The 22,393-nt window shown below is 45.4% G+C and overlaps 1 protein-coding gene across 10 annotated transcripts in view; it reads left to right on the forward strand.

The window, feature by feature from the left end:
* WDFY3 (WD repeat and FYVE domain containing 3) overlaps window positions 1-22,393 on the forward strand; it is a 1,391,721-nt gene that overhangs the window by 436,336 nt on the left and 932,992 nt on the right. For all 10 annotated transcript variants that reach the window (XM_085636566.1, XM_085636564.1, XM_085636563.1 and 7 more), the window contains one exon: window positions 19,529-19,722. In XM_085636566.1, coding sequence (XP_085492692.1) covers window positions 19,529-19,722 — 194 coding nt within the window. The remainder of the gene's footprint in view (window positions 1-19,528; window positions 19,723-22,393) is intronic.

Here is a 22,393-nt window from a genome sequence, read left to right on the forward strand (position 1 = left end):
ATGCTTCTGGGCAACACCTCTAGCATGGATCTCAAACTGATATGGCCCACCTACGTGGGTCCTGCCCCAACTCCCACGATCAGGATCAAAAGCCTGGGCGTCTGGCTAGATAACTCCCTTAAGTTCGAAGACCAAGCAGTGAGAGTAATAGGGGCATGTTTTGGCACCATCAGACTACTTCCTATGACTTCAAGTAGGACCCTGATACAGGCCTTGGTCCTATCGAGCCTAGACTATGGAAACTCCCTCTACTTAGGAGCCCCCAAAGCAATGATGAGGAAGCTCCAAGTCGCACAGAACTGCACTGCTAGACTGGGGGTTCCAAAAAACAAGTCGGCCAAACCCGCCCTGAAGAGACTACACTGGCTACCTGTTTTGGAAAGATTAAAACTCAAAGTTCTGTGTATAGCCCATAAGGCCTTATGGGGAAATGGCCCAGCTATCAACAGTTCTCTCATTGCTTCCTACCGCCCCGGAAAATGCTTTCGTTCGGCCAATCTCCACCTCGCAGTCATCCCTAAAATCAGAAGGGTAAGAAGCAGAGGAAGATCTTTTTCCTACAATGTAGCCAGATTCTGGAACACAATGCTCCTACACCTCCTCGCAGAATCCAGTCATCTCCCCTTCTGAAAACTACTCAAGACCTGGCTATTCCAACAATCTGCCTTATAATCCAACCACGTACCCTTTTGTCTAGCTGCTCACACTGGGATGCCCTAGGTTAGCTACGCTCTTTACAAATGCCAAATAATAATATATATTGATGTTTGTTCACATAGGACTAGTCCTTAGATTTGGTTAAACATGCATTAATATATATATATGTTTATATGCCTATATTGTTAATGCTCCAGAGTCCCCGCACGTGGGCGGGACTATTCAGTGCTTATGATTTGATGAGTATACCCTGGGAAGAGAACCAGGATTACAGATAAGTAACTTATCCTTACTTCTGAAACCTCAGATTCCACAAGAAGAAAACTTAACCGATTTTTCTCTGGGATAGCTCGAAGAATGTTGAACTCCTTACCCCCTGAAATCAGAATGAATCTCTCAACTGTCCTTCAAGAATGAAGTCCAAGACCTTCTTCTGAAAAATGTCTTCCCTTGATCCTAAGATACCCTTCCCGAATACTCAATTTTCCTCACGACTATGGCATACTGGCTACTTCATGTTTTCAACTTCTCCATGCTGACACTACCCTCACTTTTCTCGATACTCAATACTTTTGTTTTTATTGGTTTATCACCTATGCTCTCTGAACATTCTAAAGTTTACCCTTCCTTTCCAGATACTACTTTATTTCGTATTTTTCTCGAATGATAGTATTGTTATTATTGCTCTGCTCTCTGTATACTGAAAATCGTTATGATACCCACAGGGTCATGGTCGCTCTATATAAAACTATAAAAATAAATAAAATAACACCCTGCGATGTGGCATTACTGGTAGCAAGTTAGTTTCCCATTTTCATGCTGCTGACTTTGGAACTGGGGAACCAGGTTTGAGTCTCGACGTCGGCTCAACATCCTGTGATTCTGGCCAAATCACTTAATCTCCTTGTGCCGTCCAAAATGAATCTGTTCTTGTGTAATGTAACTGGTGCTCATGTAAAGCACTTCAAAACATACAGATCGATTTTGAGCTGTATAAAATTGGGGAAAAAAGTGCAAACCCGAGATCTAGGAACCATTGCTTACTAACGTATTCAATATCTTTTTGAGTAACAGGTTTGTTTCTTAGGTCATGGTCACTTACTGTTATTGTCCCGATTTTTAAGACTGGTTACCCAAATACTCCGAGGTGCTACAGATAGATTTCTTTAATTGATAGTACTGTGAAAATTTTAGGCGGTTGTGTTTTCGCGCCTCAAACTTTGGTCTAACGAAAACAAAATTTTAAACCCTTGTCAGTATGGGTTTGGGTTCAGGTTGGGGCTGGGCACAATGAAGCCGTGTCTGTATTTGCATCTTTATCTAGTCAAGTACAATATCGCCAGGCGCTGCCCACTGTACATAGCCTTTATGGACCTGTCTGCTGCCTCGATTGTGTTAACCATTCCAAGTTGGGGCTGTTTTTGGTGGAAATAGAGGTAGAAATCTCAGTGGTCGGTTTTCTTCATACCCTTCCTGTTAACCTGACTGCCAGAGTACGCAACAGCACTTTGGGGAATTGACGGACTCTTTTGATCTCTCCCGGAGAGTTTGCCACGGTTGTATCCTGACCCTTTTATTGTTTACTCTTTATATTAATAATCTTATCCCTGGTCTAACTAATGCCTCTGATGACGGCCCGGTGGTGGGGACGACCCGCGTTGTAGCTTTATTATACGCTGTAGAGGCCGTACTTATGGCCCATGCATCTAGCGCTTCGCAAGGTGGTGTGTTCCTTTGTCTTTTATGGGTGAAATAGATTTAGTTACTCATTTCGGTAAGTCTCAAATGATGGCTTGTGGCCCAGGTAAATCCCCTATTTTTAACATACCCATTGGTAGCAACATCTTAACTAAGGTCAACAGTTTTCCATAAAGAACAGATGATGGATGAATGCTGAACGATGCAAACATTCACCCCCAGTCACAGATCTGGATTTAATCCATCGTTTTTTTGCTCACCATGCCCACCCTAGTTTGGACCCAGCCTTATGCAAATCAGTCTTGAACCTGCGCCTCATAGGAATAGTCCAGCTTGAAATGCCAAGCCAAATCCTCCCTGGACTGTAAACAAGCATCCTGGGACAGAGTTCGGGGTTTTACTCTTCATCAGCCAGGCTAGCTTGATCCAGTGGCATAGTGAACACGGGACCCACGTCTGGGCATACCCGTCCCACTTAGGGTGTCAAAAGCGAAAAAGAACAGATGATGAACGAAATGCTGAACAATGCAAACATTCAGCAACCCCCCCCACCCAAGTCTCAGATCTGGGTTTAATCCACCGTGGAGTTTATTTATGACTCTGCAGTTTATTGCCATACTCACTTTCAGAATACCTCTTTGAAGATGTCTATAACTGCAGGTGCTTTACTTAATTTACTATAGCCCCAATTTTATGAAATGCTCCCAACATGTAATATAGCGCGACCAATCAACTCCGAAGGGGTATCTCGGCCCTGAAGTACTGACCCAGAGGAAGAAGGAACAAAGGAGTGCAGTCAAAAGAGCCAGGATTGAGTAGCTTTTGAAACGATCAAAATCGGAGCATGTGAGAATGTGAAATAGAAATCTGTTCCAGTGAAAAGGACCCAGATATGAAAAGGATCGCCCTCCATGTCTGACTGTACGAATGTGGCGTGGGTGGAGGAAAAATTGGTCTTTGGATCTCAGATTTCTTGTAGGCAGATAAATAGAAAGTCTGTTTTGGAGATATGTCGGCCCTTTGCCTAAAAGGGATCTATGTACCAGGCACAGTACTTTAAAAATAGCTTGCCTCCTAATAGAAAGCCAGTGCAGAGATCTGACAATGGGTTCTGAAGAAGTGCGGGGTAGGGGCTTTAGAACAAAACGATCTGCGGTATTCTGAACCTCTTTTGGTCTCGATAAGAGGGATTCATTAGCTGCTACCATTAGGGCGTTTCCGTAGTCTTAAGCGGCTAAACACAAGAGCCTGCGTGAGAGTTTTTCTTGTGTAGAGAGGCAACCATTCGAATACTCTCCTCAGCATGCGCAAACCAGGTGCTGCATGTAGCTTTCACCCGCTCGCTCATTGGGAGGCTAACCTCAGCTAGGAGGCCTAGATTTTTTGCCACCTTTTTGGGTTGCTGAGGACTGCCCCAAGGCTGTATGGCATTGCTGCCTCTGCTTAACATTTATAAAGCTCAGTGTGTTCCAATTGATTTATATTGGGCTGGTGTTTGAGGTTGCTCTAACTTTTCATCACTCCAGTATGAGGAAAATCATGTCTGCAGACGACTCCTTTCTATTCCATCAGCTAGCCCACATTATATTCTGCAAACAGAGCTGGAACTGCTGTATGTTTCGATTTTAGCACACTTGGCGCCCTTAATGCATTGGGCATCTATTTGGACCTTGCAGAAAGCAGGCCTGAATATGCAGATAATTAAGGACTACTTATCCTTCGAGTATTGGCTGATGTTACCGTGGCTTTCTTACACAAAGGATTCTTTATGTACGAAAGGATTCTCGTAATTCGTTGATACACCGTAGTCACTTTTATGAAAGACAAACGGTTGGTTACGTTTATTTATTTATTTTGGTTTTTTTTTTAAATAGTTTAGCCTGACGTTGAGGCTATGGGAGGAATTAGTGAAGACTTAAATAAGGATTAAATCCAATTTACAGGATTTAAGTGACACAGTCCTGTATTAAGATCTTCCTTTGACCTGGTGAGAAAAGTCTCTTCTTGTTCATTTTAGGGCTGGGTCAGTCTGGCGACTATTAAGTTTACCTTTTTGGCCCGGTTCGTTTAGTAATAGCTTGCCAGTTTGTCCATGTAACAGTGCAACCTCCCAGTCCTTACTTAATTTTATGTTCTTCTATAAATTTAGGTTGTAATTTTGATTGTCGCTTAAACCCTTTTTTAAAGCAATTAGCGTTCTGGCAGTGTAGAATCTCGTTATTTTATTTGCAACTTTTAGATCCCATATGTGGTGTTCTTTAGAGTTAGCTATTTCCTGAAAGCAACTCATTAAAGCGCATATAAATCTTTGGAAAGATAACTAGCTTTTAGTTTTGCGGTCCATGGTTTTATGTCTGTTCTCTGATATTTTCCCGTCACCCCTCCATTTCTGTTTATAGTGGACCCTTGGAGGTTTTGATATCAGTACTGTTCACTGCTGGTGGGATCTGTCGCACCATCTGTGTTGCTGCTATTTATTCCTATGTACCTCGATTTTTAAATTGATTGTAGTGTGTCAACTTGCACATTATGTATGCGCTTTATTATGGTCCATGGAGTGCCGTTTTATGAATAATGCATTTTGTAATTGTACCTTTATGATTTTATTTAAAATCGAATAAAGGTTTATGAACTGAACTGACGGGCCTTATGATGTAAGGAAAATAATTATATTGCTGTCACCACCTGGCAGACATGAGGTGCTGGCCAATGATATTTAAATGCTACACAACAGTAGTGAATAACACAATGGCAAAGTAACAATCCTCCATACTGCTGATGTGGCATTGAAATAAACGTTGTACCAAATCCAGCTGACAATACTTAGTTCTAAGTTCTACAAACAATGCAAAATAAGATGCTGACCTCTAGGTGGCTGAATTTGATAAGGTGAGACCTTAATTGTTAGCGATATTACTGCTCCTCTATGATCAAGTGAATTTTCAATTTATGATAGCTGATGACAGACTAGTTTTTGTTTGTCACAAACTCTGAAGGACCTGCATTAGTTGTCATCCCATGTACCCCAAGGCCTTGAGGGAGCGATCCCTCAGGCTCCTTGCCGCTCGGTGTGACACCACAATGGTCTCGATCAGTCGACAAGAAATTCTCTGAATCAGTCGCGGAGCCATCGATCTTCGTCGCAGTCTAAGTTGTCCCATTCCTGTAAGTCCCAAAAGAAGAAAAAGAGCAAGAAGTCAAAGAAGGTCTTCGAATTAATCCTTGTCAAAGTCATCCGATGAGGAAGGATTGTCACTTGAAGTCTGGCTCTGCAGTAGAGCCTATGCCTGGGCCATCTCTGCACAGGGCCCGTGGGATAAGGAGGCGCCCCTACTAGTTCCTCACTGGCAGATCTGCCCTCAACGCCAATTGGGACCCTTGGATCTACAGATGAATCCAGACCGGCTCTGGTCAACCCACCTCTACCTTCCTCTCCGCTGGTCCTACTGTGGACGCTCCCGTTGCCACCGCCAGCACCTTCCCTGTGGATATGTACCTTTTTAGGGGTACACTGATGCAGGCTCACCCTTTTGTCCATGGGTTCAAAGACCAACAAAATAGAGGTCAGCACTGGAGTTGGAATAAATAACAAGTTTATTAATCGCTCATGAGTGGGATCACATCCACACATCACTCTCAAGTGCTGCAAGGAGGTAATACACTGAATTCACAAACTGTGTCCCTTTTATACCGGTTTTCTGCACTGTAAGCATGTGAACAGAAATAGGAAGAACAAGTTTTAGAAATAGTTATCAGCAAACCAGGGCGGATGAATAACCACTTGGTCAGCAAAGTGGGAGGGGGAGCAGAAATGCTTATGGTAGCAGTAAATGGTCGACAGTTAACATCTATGGTCAGGTGCACTGGCAGCTATAAACCCTCAGCACGTACATTGCTTTTAGCTGAGTCAGGAAGTCAACTAAAATAGATAACACAAGCAGAGTGAAAAGACGAGCAGCAGAGGACGGGAGAATTACGACGGAAACGAAATGGACACCACAGCCTAAATGGCTGTAGCTTATGCTAAGTAAAATATTACACATTTCCACATCCCCATTCATATCTCCGACACAGTGCCAGAGAGGCGATGCCTACTCGGGTCAGTCTGAAGCCTTTCCCTCCAGCCCGGAGCCTGAGCCAGATTCCTCTGGGCTAAGACTTGGGGAGTATTGGGAGGGGCCACTGGAAGCTGTAGAACCAGCCCCTAGACCTCGATATGGACTGGTTTGAGGAATTGGCGGATACCAGTGGACTGGACACCTCCCCTGATACTGGCTTGGTCTTTCCTCCTACCGTGGCTCCAGAAGGAGGGAATCACATTTGCTATGGTGGTGAGGGTGGTGACCAAGGTCCTAGACCTTCAGCTGTCCTCTGTGGCCGTCAAAATTGACATCTTGATGGAGGTGCTTCAATTGGGAGTCACCCCTTCAAAAAAGCTTCTCCCATTTCAAGAAGCCCTCACAGATGTCTTGCTCTGGGCCTGGTCCAAATCCTGCACAGGGGCTCCTGTGAACAGGACAATTGCTCGCCGCCATTGCCCCACCCCAGTAGACCCCTCTTTCCTGACCCAGTACCCCATCCCAGAGAGATTGATTGTTCAAGCCTCCACTTCCAAGTAAACCCTGGCGCCTTCCCTACCATCCCTTCGGATAGGGAATCCAAAAGGCTGGACACCTTGACTAAGAAAGTGTTTTTTACTGCCATCCTGACATTGTGGTTTGTGAACACCACATACCTTTTGGGCCATTACTCCCATTTCCTTTGGCATTCGGTTGCACAGATGCTGCCTGAGGTGCTGGAGGAGACCTGGGCCATTCTCTCCCAAGCAGTGACAGATTGGAGGGATGGAGCTAAGTTCATAATTCTATGTGGGCTAGACACAACTGACTCGCTAGGCAGAGTGGTTTCTTCAGCGGAGGCCTTACGGCACCACTCCTGCTGAGGACAACTGGCATACATGGGCTGTCCAAGCTTCGCTTATGGACATGCCCTTTGATGGCTCCTGTCTCTTCAGCTACAACCAGCTAAAACCAGGTCCTTGGGCCTTTCCATGGCCCCCTCTTACCCTAGTCTGCTGTACGCTCTGTTTGTGGCCATGGAAGAGGCTTTCCAGCCACATCTGTACCTGCCCAGTCACTACGGCACACAAGCTTCCAGACCCTGCGTGGCAGAGGACACGGCAGCACCCACAGACATCGTGTGTCAGGCAGACTGAGGTTTCGGTCAGTCCACCACTCCCCTGGCAGACTTGGCCTCCAAGCCTCTTCTGACCATCATGGGGAACCAGTGGGCGGCAGGATACACTATCACCTGCACCACTGGAGGTCAATAACATCAGACCTCGGGATTCTCCAGATTTTCCTAAGGGGCTACTCCCTCCCCTTTGTGACCACCCCTCCACCCATGCCACCCTCTTACGACAGGCTGACAGAGGACCATCTCTCCTTACTCTGGTAGGAAGTGGAGACTCTCTTGGCCAAAGGAGCCATAGAGAGGGAGTCGGCATCAAAAGTAGGTTGTGCTTCCTATTCCTGCTACTTTCTGGTGCCCAAGAAGGATGGAGGCCTTTGTCCTAATCTAGACATGTGCTCTCTCAGTTTCTTCCTGAAAAAGGAGAGATTCAAAATGTTCAGTCTTGCACAAGTCCTGCCTGCCACGGACCGGGGAGACTGGATGGTAACATTCAACTTCCAGGATGCATAGTGAATGCTACCCTATCCTGCATGCCCACAGATGTTACCTACGGTTCATGGTAGGTCACAACACTTTCAGTTCACCATGCTCCTCTTTGACCTTACCAGCTCCCTTGGGTTTTCACAAAGGAGATAGTGGTGGTTGCAGCTTATCTGCGGAGATCAGGGGTGCCAGTCTTTCCCAACCTCGACAACTGGCTGCTGAAGGCGAGCTTGTCCCGGGAAGTCCTCTCCCACCTCCAGACTATGGCAGACATCCTGCACTTGTCACACCTGATGCCTTCTCAGACACTTCCTTTCCTCTGAGCTGTTCTGGACACAGTTCAGTTTCAGGCTTATCCTCCTGTTAATGTCCAGGATAGTCAGGTTTTGATAGGATGTTTCAACCTCTATCCTGGATTTCGGGGTGACACTGACTCTGAGGCTGCTGGGCCTCATACATCCTACTTGGGACATATGCCCGCTGGCATATGAGGGCTCTGAAACGCGACCTGAAGTGCAAATGGGCACAACATCAGGGGAATCTCTCCGACAGGGTCCAGATTTCGGAGTGAGCTGCAAAAATCTGCAGGCGTGGTTCGCTAACCGTGATTGGGTCAGTGGCAGACTCCTTTTCCTTCTCCTACTTGATCTGACTATATTGACAGATATGTCACTCCTGGGCTGGGGCATCCATCTGGGAGAGGTGGAGATCAGAGTCCTCTGGTCTCTGGCAGAATCCAGTCTCCACATTAACCTGCTAGAGCTCTGAGCGTTGCGACTGGCACTGAAAGCCTTTCTACCCTCCATCAAGGGAAGGCTAGTGCAGGTGTTCATGGCCAACGCCAGTGCCATGTGGTACTGCAACAAACAGGGTGGGATGGGGTCATGGACCCTTTAAGAGGCCCTGCGTCTGTGGACATTGCTGGAATGTCAGGGCAATTCCCTTGCGGTTCAACACCTGCTGGGCTCCAGAACACCAGGGCAGATGAACTCAGTTGAAGATGCCTAGAGGATCACAAATAAGAAAACAGCACCGGGTTTTGGCTCAAAAAACTCAGCTGAACTGAGCCGAAAATACTAGGAAAACAGAACAAACAGTTCAAGCTGAGAAAACCCAACATAATACTTTAGTAGCTCCTAAAAAGAAATGAAACTTGAGAGGAGGGTTTTATGAATTTCCTTATTATTTGACGGAAATGATTTAAATTTATTTCACATTTCAAAAATAATTTTGCGCAGAAACATTTCTTTTTTTGCGCTAAGGTCTTATATACAAAATTTTACAAGACATATATTACAATGACACATAACTAATGCTCCCCTGGAAAGAAAGAAAAAATATGCAAACATTCATCAAACACTCATGGCCATTATACTCATGCATACACAAAAAACATACATACACTGTAAAGAACTGGGTCCTTGTGGCGACCTTTCTTCCCTTGTACAATTAATTACATCTCAATTTAAACGTCCAAAAACATTTCATTTTTGCATTGCCCAAATGAGTATAACAAATTGTTTTAAACTTCACATGGAAATAAAATTTTTGAAAGCGGTGCGACGCAAGGAAATAAGAACTGGTCGACGCGTTTCGAACCCCAGAGTTATGGGTTCTCCTCAGGACCAACCAATTTTGGAGCAAGGGAACGTGTCCTCTTTTCCGGCTGCCAATGATTGAATACTTGTGTATTTAGATAAGTTTATCAGTCAACTTCAAGATGCTTTTCCCGCGCCGGAATCGGGAGTACATTTTCCATCTGTCCACAACCTTGTCAAACCACGAGTGACAGGGTCCAGATTTCGGAGTGAGCTGCAAAAATCTGCAGGCGTGGTTCGCTAACCGTGATTGGGTCAGTGGCAGACTCCTTTTCCTTCTCCTACTTGATCTGACTATATTGACAGATATGTCACTCCTGGGCTGGGGCATCCATCTGGGAGAGGTGGAGATCAGAGTCCTCTGGTCTCTGGCAGAATCCAGTCTCCACATTAACCTGCTAGAGCTCTGAGCGTTGCGACTGGCACTGAAAGCCTTTCTACCCTCCATCAAGGGAAGGCTAGTGCAGGTGTTCATGGCCAACGCCAGTGCCATGTGGTACTGCAACAAACAGGGTGGGATGGGGTCATGGACCCTTTAAGAGGCCCTGCGTCTGTGGACATTGCTGGAATGTCAGGGCAATTCCCTTGCGGTTCAACACCTGCTGGGCTCCAGAACACCAGGGCAGATGAACTCAGTTGAAGATGCCTAGAGGATCACAAATGGCATCTCCATCTGAAGGTGGTGCAAGGTCTCGCTCAGGGGAGGGGGACCTTGCTTGGATCTGTTCGCCACGGCTGAGAAAGTGCAATGTCAGCAGTTATGGGTGCTGGAGTTTCCAAGGCAGCTCTCACTCTGAGCCTCTTTTCGTCTTGAGTGGAGCTCAGGCCTTCTGTACACCTTTCCACTCATACCACTCTTGCCTAGGGTTCTCAACAACATCTGCAATACCTGGCCCAATTCATCCTTGTGGCTCCGGACTGGGCTCGGAGAGTTTGGTATGCCAAGTTGCTAACATTGGCCATTTTGTAGAAAAGTTATTTTCTAAAGTTCTAGTCCTTTCGATTTTCTCTGACTTGTTTATAGTTGAGAGGGGGCTCTGATCGCTGGCCCCACACTCACCTCCTAGTGATTCCAATTCAAGAAAACTTTATTTCGGACAAAATGTCCTAAAAAGTACATCATAGAGCAACAAATACAGAAAAAGCAATTGTAATTATACATGCAATTTCAGATTAAAAAATACATTACATTTTGGGATGTATGATTTGGACAAAAGATAGCACAGTTGGATTGGAAAGTGCATGGTGCAATAAAAACATAAATTAACTAAAAACAGGGCCTCGATAAAAAGGGAAACATAAGTTCCTATGTATAAAACTATACATGAAGCAAATAAACGGGAAATAGATTTACACATTTGCTACCAGGCAATCAATTCATCATTATGAGATCTCAAATGAGCCCTTCTAGTGCACCACATTGAAAACAAAAAACCAGCCACCGAGTATACTATTGGAATTCCCGAGTCAGATTTCAGTATCCTAAATGCTTCGAGGCAGCACCTACTGCCAAGATTCCTGCAGATCTGAGCCAACCAGCGACTCTTTGCCTTCTGGTAGCCAGAGCAACAGAAGAAGACATGGAGCTCTGTTTCCTCGGGGTGGTCACAAACCGGGCATTGGGTCATATGCTGATTTCTCCACTTAGATGTAAAACAGCGGAGTGGAAGTACCCCATATCTAAATTGTAAGTAGAGCTTCCTGGCCGCTGGTGGAGTAATGAGATCTATTGCCAGTTCAAAACAAGGAAAATCTTTTATTTCTAAAAAAGCACTAGTGCATTTCCCAATCCCAGAAGAGGTGTTAAGTTGGGTTAGACTGTAGTCTCTATAGCATGCCTTCATATGACCCTTAGATATTAACGGACAAGCTGACTCAGGATCAAGCCAACAATCTCCTAAGCCCATGCTAGATAAAAGAAATTTTATAGGGTCAAACCACGGAATTTTGACAGCACCCCGTGACGTTAATACCTCTGATAGCTCCTCCCTGTACGGTATAAGCTCGGGGGAGGTCCAAAGACGACGCCAATACATTATGGGCTTGAGGCTCACTACTTCAGCTATTGGTGTTATACCTGTATCCAAACGTAACGGGACCAAGGGGGTACTATGAGGTAGTCTGAATAACTGTCTTAAATATTGATTCTCCACCTGCGATAGTTTTATCAAGTTTTGGTGGCCCCATAACTCTGCGCCGTATAAAGCCCCACCTCTTGCTTGAACCCTATAAATTTCAATTGCTGGGCTAACAATTCTTTTGCTGGACTTATTAAAAACCTTCATGATGCCTCCTGAAGATTGTGCTAGTCTTAGCGTAGATTTTGTGATATGATCCCCCCATTCCATAGACTCGGTGATTGTAAAACCCAAATACACAAAAGATAACACTCTTTCGAGGGGTTTACCATTTAGAGATGGGTTAGGGCGTGAGCTTTTCGGACAATTGAATGCCATAAATTTAGTTTTTTTCGAGGTTTATTTCTAGACCTCTATCCCTGCAAAACTCCTCAAATTTGTCCAAAACCCTTTGTATCCCCATAGGTGATTTGGCAACCAAAAGGGTGTCGTCGGCAAACATCATAGCTGAAATTCTATGAGAAGCTAGCTTGGGGGCATCCAGATCTTTTGCTGCTAGCAGGGCATCAATCAGGCCATTAATGTAAAGGCTAAACAAGGTTGGCGCGAGCACGCACCCCTGTCGGACTCCACGATTAATTGGTATAGGGGCTGTAAGATTACCATCCTTCCCATACCTAATTTGGGCATAGTTGCATTCATGCAAGCGTTTAAAAAGTCGAATTAAATAAACAGGGACCCCCATCTCACCTAAAACTAACCATAGTTTCTCCCTTGGTACTAGATCAAATGCTGATCTTAAATCTACAAAGATTAAAAAGAGACTACCCCCCTGCAGACATACAGTTTTCCAATACAATAATTGTAATCTTAGGACTTGGTCCAGGGTCGACAGTTTTTCCCTGAACCCGGCCTGTAGAACAGACAAAATATCCCTCTCTTCCATCCATGACTGTAGTCTGAGGAGGAGAACTCTCGCAAAGATTTTTTGGGAGATATCTATTAGACTTATAGGTCTATAGTTGGTCGGGAGGAGTGGGGAGCCCTTTTTAAAAATCGGAATTATTTCCGCACCAAGCCAGCTTGGAGGAATCTTCATGCCTTGCATAATTGAGTTGAAAAGCGTCCAGAGATAGGGAGCCCAGATAGCAGGTTCACTTTTGAAAAGGTCGCCGGGTATCTTATCCAACCCTGGAGCTTTGTCCGAAGCTATTCTTGCCAGTGCGGTCTTTATTTCTTTTATAGAAATACTCAAACCCGGGTCACCATCATATAGAGGCTTTAAATTCTCAGTAACCACAGAGCATGGAACTGGTAATTCACAACCAAGAGCAACATCATTACCCGATTTCTTAGCATACAAAGTTTCAAAGTGAGCCCGCCAGGTCTGTTCGTCTAAATCTGGCTCAACCGCACTACGTAGAGTGGTTGTGCCAGAGTTAGCGATTCCCCAGAAAGTCCTCATATCTCTATCACCCAAAGCGATTTTCATAATAGCCCAGTTTTCTACTTCATAACTTTGTTTTGCCTCGTGCATGACTGCTTTGTAGTTTGCTCTAGCCGACCGTATTAAAGGGCGGTCTTTAGTTTTAATAGTTGAGACCAGTACCTTTTTGGCCTGACGGCAAGAGATGTTATACCAAGGATGGATAGGCCACTTATCTTTTTTCTGTTTTTTTGTTGGGAAAAAGAAATCGTAGGTAATTTTTCCTAGTTTATCATAATTTAATTGGGCCTGCTGGAGGTCTATACTCTCTCTAATCGGGCTAGACAGTTTAGATGCATCTATAAAAACCGGGGGCAAGGCATCATATAAGCTGGCCATTCTTGCTTCTGATTGGCTAAAATTAGACCATTTCACTCTCTTTCTACAATGCGTGACCACGAGCCTGGAGTCAGAAGGGTTATCTATATCCAACAGACTCCCTTTATTCAGTGCTTTGAGTTCCACCACTAGAGCGGAGTGGTCACTATCTAAACGAGGAATTATCTTAAAATCCAACATCCTATCCCAAAAATGAGAGTTGATAAAAATGTAGTCTAATATGGACCCCCTATTTTTGCTATGGAATGTGTAGCTATTCGATGTCTCGGATAGAGATCTCCCATTGCAGGCACGAAGAGAATGCCTCATGGTGAGACAACTCATCTGAATCGCCAATGGGGACCATATTTTTACTTTAGGACAGCCTGACTCAGGAATTTTTAAAAAATGGTCCTCATCATACAACCCATCAAGTGGTAGTCCTTCTAACGGTTCAAACTGACAGTTCTACTATAATCAACTGATTAGTTTCAATAGTACCTAGGAAGGTAGTTAATTCCTCCACAGTGTTGGATTCATTACCTTTTGGGGAGGGTCGTGAATATACATTTATTAAGACAACAGGGGGCTTTGCCGGAAACTGTAGCGATACACATAAAATGTCACTAGAGCCTGTGTCAATTAGGGATGCAGAACACCCCAGGTGGGATCGCACCCAAATTATAAGGCCCCCAGAAGGTCTCCCTTTTCCCCTCGAGGATGCCAGAATATTAAAACTGGCATAACCTGATTTGAGAACCTCTCTTCTTGCCCAGGTTTCTTGGAACATGCAGATTTCGAACCGATCAATAAAAATTCCCCATTCGGGGTCGTCTAATTTACTGTTTAATCCCGCAATATTCCAAGATAAAACCCTTGTTACTTCGGCATTAGGTGGGGTCTTATGCGGGGTCACAACTATTATTTGATTTGGAGAAACATTTATTGGTTCAACTCCACCCATTGATTTACAAACTAAGTGCATCAGATGATCTGGGTTTTCAGGATGGTCGGGCCGCATAAGAGGGTGACTTAGGTTTCGGGAGCCAATCAGACTCCCTCTGACTGGTTCTTCCTCAATCTTAGAAATTATCCCTATTAACCTACCCTGGTGCTCTAGATCAGGGGATGTCAAGACTGTTCCCACTTTATTAGTAGTGATTGACCCCCCCTGTCAGTCCACTCCCTCAAGGGGACTGTACCTGTTGCCAGTAGGAATATTGAAGGTTGGGTAATTATAGAACGACTGGCCTGGATTTGGTGGTACCACTTTTGTGGTTGGAAATCTCATTTTCAGCTGGAATAAATGATCTTGATGATGAAGCCTTATTGGGGGATAGAAATACCCTAGGAGAAGTAAAATAATAGTCCCCCTATTCCTCCCATGTTCTGTCGCTAAAATTTGCTCAATGATACATGGATTTCTAAAATTGATTATTACACAGTCCCCTTGTATATCCTTGTGGTGTTTACCAATCCATCCTACCCTTCTTGTGGTTAATATCTCATGGGTATTCTCATAGCCAAAATCACTATGGTTAGCTAACCAATGGATGGTTTTGTGCTTTAGTTCTTGATGTGTTTCTGTTATGCCCTTTCTTAGTGCTGGGGTTCCTGCAAGAATCAATACATATGGTGCAGACTCGGGTGGTAGATTTATACTTGGGGTCAGTGTGTTTGGGTTTTCGATTCAAGATCATTACAGACCTGATTTGAAGGGGTATCAACCAACCCCCGCCTGTGGGTATCCTCCAATGTCGTTTTTCCTAGTAACCGAGGGCGGTCCTGGAGCGCCAGATTAGTTGGTGCTGAGCAACGTCCCGCATTAGTGACAATTTCCCCCCTATCATGTGCGGTTTTTCCCTGTAGAGTCAAATTGCAAGAATCTTTGGTAACTGTGGTAACTGTGGTAACTGTGGAAGACCCAGCTTGCATATTGCTCGTGGGGACCTGAGCACTTGGCATACTTTCTTTATTATTTGTGACTATGAGCTGCTCTTTGTTTTGTACCCATGCATTCCGCTTTACTAACAGGCTATCCAACATTGTTATTACAGGGGTTAATTCTTCTTTAATAATAAGTCTTATCTGCTGTTGAAGATTCGTCATCAGCAATGTGACCCACGCGGGCTGATCATTTGTAGTTACAGAACTGACCTCGTTTTGGGGCCTGCCTTGTTTCCCCTTCTCCTTGGGCACGTCCTGTCCCTTTCTCTTTCTTATAGGTGTTTTCACTGTGAGTTTAGTTTTTTCTTAGCATTTACGACCGGGGCAGCGGGGGACATCCTCTCTAGGAGGATCCAGAGTCTGGATCACCTCAATTAGGGATTGGTCTTTAGAGAACTCTGTGTCTGATGGCCGTGTGTTAATTAAAGAATCTGAGGCTTGCGAGTGAAGCTCTAAGTTTGGGGTGATAGAAAGGCGCCGCTCTGTGCCTTCTATTTCTGTAGCCACTGCTCCTAGGGCTTTCTCGAGCATTCTATCAATAGATGTAGGTTTGGACATACTAGTTGAGGGGGTAGGGTTATGTTGCCTCACAGTACAAGCACTCTTCCCCATCCTCCGCACAATTTAGCTAGGGTGCAATAACTATAATAATAAATACAGATCAAATCCCGGAATTTCACACGGTCACAAGATGAATTACTTGTATAAGCGTTTGCGGAGCTAGCATGGAACTTTCAGAAATGCCACAATTGTTCAGAGTACTCAGTTACACTAAACAATCCACAATGTCACCTTGCCACTCACGGAATGCAAACGAAAGAAGTGTGGCCCAGCCCAGCCTCTTTCTGCCTCTGACGGCCGCGGACGGCCCGCCCTTTGCCCGGGCTTTGCCCGGGCGCGTCCCGCGGCGCAGAGGGAGCCTCTGCCTTTTGAGCGCCTACGGGCGCGCTGGCGGGCGGAAGTGCCCAGATGCTGCTAGGGATTCTGGGGGCTGTAGTCTCCCCCGACTGCGGCCGGTGGTGTCCTTCGGCGGCAGGGGAGACCACCAGCGTTGCCACCCGTGATCGTGAGTTCAAGCCCAGGTAGGACTAGGGTCTGAGTTCTGTGTCAGCGATTTGAAAATGCCCCCGCTCCACCGAGGGAGCCTCTGCCTTTTGAGCGCCTCCGGGCGCGCTGGCGGGCGGAAGTGCCCAGATGCTGCTTGGGATTCTGGGGGCTGTAGTCTCCCCCGACTGCGGCCGGTGGTGTCCTTCGGCGGCAGGGGAGACCAACAGCGTTGCCACCCGTGATCGTGAGTTCAAGCCCAGGTAGGACTAGGGTCTGAGTTCTGTCAGCGATTTGAAAATGCCCCTAGTGATTCCTCTGCCACGCACTAGACCGAGACATGGCTCTCAAACTGGCCAGAGAAAAGCAGGGACTGCAATTCTTAGATGCTCTTTTTTTGCTCTTTTCCAGCAATTTTATTGCCAATTAAAAATCCATAGACAACACTATCTCCTATCATTAGGAAGCGACCAGATTTGGAGGCATAGAAATTAGAGTTACCATGAATAAATCGGAGATAGTTCATTTGACCCCCGGCGACAACTTGACCGCAGCTTGGGTTCCGAATAAACCCGTAGAATTTACAAGACAAACCATGATCATGACCGCTCAGGAATGCAGATGATGGACATCAAGGTCATACAACATGCTAATAGCAGAGAAATGACTTTGCAGACCAGGCTGCATCAGATGCATTACACATGTTGAGTTGCACGGATGTGAGGCCCACATGCAGCAGGTGCTATACTCCGCATGCAGACTGTCGCCTTGCCCTGAACTGCACTGATGTGAGATATTTTTGGGTATCCGTGTTAATTAATATTGCCTGAATTTTAGAACGTGAGATCTCGCACACCAAATCTGGTGGTGTTGAGACTTGTATTACAGACAGCTAAAGGGGTTAGGAGACCGACGTATTGCCCGGATGCTGCTGATGACGCAGTAGTGAGTGACCATGTCTCGCATGAAGGGCCTGTACCTAAAGTCAAAGACTTGTTAAAGGATGTTGCTACTTATAATGGACAGGCTGAGACTTGCCCCACTTTAAAAGCGATCTCTGCGAGACCCAAAGGCTTCCCGGGTGCAATGCAGACTTACCTTAACAGTGCAGAAATGAATGCTGTATAAGAGATGGATGGAGAAGTCCTTTAAATTCGAGGAATGCTTAATAAGGGATGGAATGTAGTGGGCTGTGTAACCGTGTGTACTAAAGAAGTGCGGCTGTATCGAGAGCGTATCTATTTTTAGCCACATCTGTGCTATAGCGAATATATATATATATATAGGATGATAATACAAGGCATGACGGAATGAACTTTGTTCATCCTGCTGCTGTGGCGTGTTGAGTGAATACTGCCACGTGTTATGTTTGAGTTTTTTATTTATAAAAAAATAGAAAACACAAGTAATAAAAAGATCACGTACGGGGACGATGGGAAGAGGAGGAACAGGAGACAATAGATACCTTATCTGGTAGTCTTTTCCAGGGTCCCAAGGCGTTCTGTCCCTGCCTAATCGCCGTACTTGCGGGCAAGCGATGACGTAGTGCAAGCCATTGTGATTCATCTGCGAACCTAGCAACTCGCCTGCCTGCAAGAGCAGGCGTCCCCCGACTACGCTGTTCTGTGCAAGGAGTAGCAGCTCCCACTCAGCCAGGCTCTTTGTATGCCCAGAACCAGAGCCGCAATCTGCCCCTGCCGGCGACCAGTGGCTTCCCACAAGGCTGAGCTCATGGCCGACTCGCCCAGATCGACGGTGACAAAAGGATTGTACTGTAAATTGTGCCTGTGCTGGTTTCATCAGGGTTGGGGAGAAGATATGGAGAGGTGCGTATTGTTTCAAGAGTCACTTGGAATTAGAGAGGGGTGAAAATGGGACAATGGATTTTAGTTTGTGTTGGGGTTCAGGATGGGGTAGGATGAACATGAGGATTGCTTTGAAAGGGTGCTTGGGGGTGCGCTAAATAGTGCCTTATTGGGTTCTCCTTAAAAGACATTTCTGAGCTCAACTTCCCAGGCTATGCTTCCAAAACCACTGTCCTCTTCGCTGGCGAGAGAGAGGCCTCTTTCTCCTAGGCTTCGTCCAGTCTTTGATTGTCCTAGTCCGGCAGAGGCTCAATGTAGAGTGGAGCTGCAGGGGCTCTTAAAAGGGGTGAAACAACAGCATGGCCTCGTTAACATGCAAACGGGCTTTTAAAGACCTGTGAAGTGCTCGGGTGCGGCTGTGTGTCTGCCCGGCAAGCTGTCTCAGCCCGGGCTGCCACACAGGACGGGGGGAGGGGGGGGGGGGGGGCTGGGGGGCTGGCTGAAGCCCTGTGAGTCCAATGGGTGTTAGGCGCCTGTACAGCACTGTAGCGTCAACAACCATTTAAATATTTATTTAATAGCCCAAATGTGCATCGAAGATACAGCAGTTCTTTTAGCCAGACCGCTTGTAGTAAAGTAGCTTTGCACGGGCGGGCGGCGAGGCAGTTGCCATCGTCTCAATGCGCGATCAGTGCCCCATGTTCAAGTAACACCACATATAGTGATACTTTGCTAAATGTTGTGTTTCACTGCAGGCACATGTCTTGATTCGAACCTTGGAAGAACTCTAGAGGTGGTGTGCGGTCTAGTTGCTGTTTTTGTGGAGTAATTGTAAATGCGTGCTTTGGTTTGGTCCACCCACAGAGTGACACCCTGTACTACAGAAGTGTGATCTGCATTGAAGTGTTAAGAGGCTTCGTTATTTGCCTACTAGCTTCTTTGTGTATTTGTCGTCAATCAAATATGCATGTATGATTGGAAAATATACCAAGCATCAATGTCCTGTCTATGATATTGTGAAAGCAGCTGTCGCAGAGGGCCACGAGGTCACGTCAAAAATCTGTGTTGTTGTGCAGACACGTGGGTGAAGGGGAAGTCCGTGTCAAAGGTCATCTGCACATTTATACACTGTTATCCACATGATTCAATGGGCCTGCTTCCCGTTCGTATAATCTTTGTTTCTCAAGGGATTCACTAGATTGTGTTTTTGCTTTGTTTCAGGTATATTTAGAGAGTTTGGAGGCGCACGGTGCGTGCACAATATTGTGAAATACCCGCAGTGCAGAGAGCACGCGCTGATGATCATCCAGCAGCTCGTGCTGTCCCTAAGTGGGGAGGACGACATGGGCACTCTTTTGGGACTTATGCACTCTGCCCCACCTACCGAGCTACAGCTGAAGACCGATATTCTGCGGGTAAGTGCCACGAATTCGTTGTTTTTCTTGTGCATTTGTTTCTTAAGTACCTAATGTGCTTTTGGTATTTTTCCTACCATTGTTTACATATGTGGTAGACAAGAAATTAGATTTGTGTCTCTTTAAATCAGATACACACAACCTTAACAGGATCTAATAACATTTTGTTATGGTTACACTGTGTAGGCTAGAGAAAGGTGTAGGAGATTGTTTACAACTCTGGCACTGTTCCGTTCCCCCAAGAGCAGGTATTATCGGAGATGCCTCCAGCAACAAATCATTGACTGATCAGATCAGAAACCTCTTTATTCGGATAGTCAAATATTCAAAAAAGTAAAATACATTAAAACATATAGACAAGTATAATACAAGATAATAAAACCCCTACATCTGACACCATGGTAAAAGTTGGGTTAAAAACAATCTATAATCACTATAATTTCAGCTGGTCCATTTTAATCAGTAGGCATTGTGCGCCATGTCCTAACAAGCCGTTCTAAGGAATGAACGCATGTCTCCAGAATCGGCATCTGCATTAAAAAACTAAAAGCTACCCTAAAGGTCCTAATATTGTGCTTTTAATGAGTGGAAGTAGAAAGTGGTTTGTATATTTTAAATGAAATTTACAAAAAGTTGCAAAGTGCTGCATATTCTGACCAGAGCCACCATCACAAGGGCACATATCAAGATCTGGTTGGTAGCACAATGGGAAACATATTTTTTTTTTATGTGCTAGCCCTACATCGAAACAGAAAACTTTGTTCCCAGCACCTCCTCGCTAAATAGACATTTAGTAGGAGGGTTAACTGCAACCATACTCAAATAAGCTGTCATGGTTGACTCCCCTACCTCTCCCCATTCTCTTTCAGTTTCAAGGTGCGCTCAAAGTTAAGGCGGAATTGCTGCACAAATGTTTTGGCTACGACTGCAATGCTTTCAGGATCTGTATAAATATGATTCAGACACGTCTTTTGAAGGGCAGACTCCACTCCTGCTAACAATGGGATTTGGTGTCCCCTTCCACACTCAAGACAATCCATAATAATATCCCTGGATAGAGTGGTCATTGACTGTTAATGAGATAATACATGCAAAACAACTGGTGTAGGTAGGAACCTTATGTAGCTATTGACATTCTAATTGATGATTTCGATAACAGATGCTCAGAACATTTGTTTTAGCCTGTAGGTTGAGTGTGAGCAGGAAAACAAAACTGAATACAAAATTACTGGGGCTGAGCTCGTACGGGAGCAGTATCGGGGACCTTTTAAGACGGGGCAATTGCTCAAGGCGCCCACCTTCCAATGCCCCCTCCCCTGGGAAAGTGAAGTTTCTCTTTAGTGCCCTTATGTGTATTTTTGTCTTGTACACTTCAGTGTATATTTCAATATAGTTAGCCAGTGTAGGGCTTGAATTAGCAACAAAATATTAATTGCCGGGGGGGGCGTCATTTTTGTTCTAATTCCAGCACTTCCTCCAGGAAGACGTGCGAGGCACTGATCTGCATTCCCGTCCATCACTCCATGTCTCCTCTCACCGCCATGTGCTGTGTGCCCGCTTCGTCTCATCACGGCAGACTCGGGCGCCTCACGGTTGGTGTTGCGTGCTCAGCGATCAGAGTAAAGCTGTCTGGCACGCGCTATGATACTCAGAGAGAGCAATATCAAATGTGATGGCAGCTAGAGGTCCTGGAGCCGCACTGGTCCCTACCCTGCGCACCCCGGCCTGGTGCTCTGCCGCGACTGCTCGAAAACCTATCCGAAAACCTATCAGAGGTCTGTGTGTTCTTCAGTCACAATAGTCATGCCTATTGGAATCACAGACAAAAGGCAGCTCTTGTAAACCTTTAAAGAAGTTTCCCTATATATAATGAGGCAAGAGAGGCCTTTGCGGTACTAGGGAAGCCGCTTTCTTGTGTCCTGGCCTTAACAATTAACAGACTTAAAAAAACGTTGGCATAGCCAATAGGTCTCGCCTTTGGGACCTTATAAGTGTTTAGCCATGCAACAGTTGATGTTGTTGCACCAAGGATATTGTGCTGCATAACTAAATACTTATAAGGTCCAACAAGCGAGACCTATTGGCTATGCCAATGCTTGCTTGCCTTCCTCCTAAGCTCATCCTCACTTTTTTCTGGATTCATTGCAAATGCCAGCAAAACCAAATAACTGGTTTTGTGGTCCCCTGGGAAGTAATAGTCCACATAGGAATTATTTTTGTAAGCTTTGGCAAGAAGCCGCAAATCCAGATGTTAAATATGAAGAGAAGGATTTTCACCAGATGGTGGCAATGACACAATCCTTTAAAAAGTTGCTGATCCTTAGAAAGATTTTGGGCTGGTGGGAAAAATCATTTCTGGTTTCTGCCATTCCATTCTGTCTGTACTACAGAAGGACTAGAAAAAAGAGTATGCTGTCTGGAGAAGCCTGCAGGTTCGAGGTAGAAGAATAGAAGTTTCTCCTTAGAAGGCACAGACTCTCTTGGGAATGATTAAGTGCCTGGGGTTTGTCTGGGTCTGTGTCCAAATCCTGTTGTGCGAGGTTGTCGGCTTCTTTGGATAGGAGAGTCTGGCTGCAGGTTAGCCTATGTGGCACAGCCAAAAGGTATGCGCAGTGGAGGTTGGTCGCCCAGGTCGGGTTGGGCGCACAAACTGGTCATAAGCCAGCCTCTG

Source organism: Triturus cristatus, chromosome 2_1 (genome assembly GCF_964204655.1).
Source record: "Triturus cristatus chromosome 2_1, aTriCri1.1, whole genome shotgun sequence".
Lineage (NCBI taxonomy): Eukaryota > Metazoa > Chordata > Amphibia > Caudata > Salamandridae > Triturus > Triturus cristatus.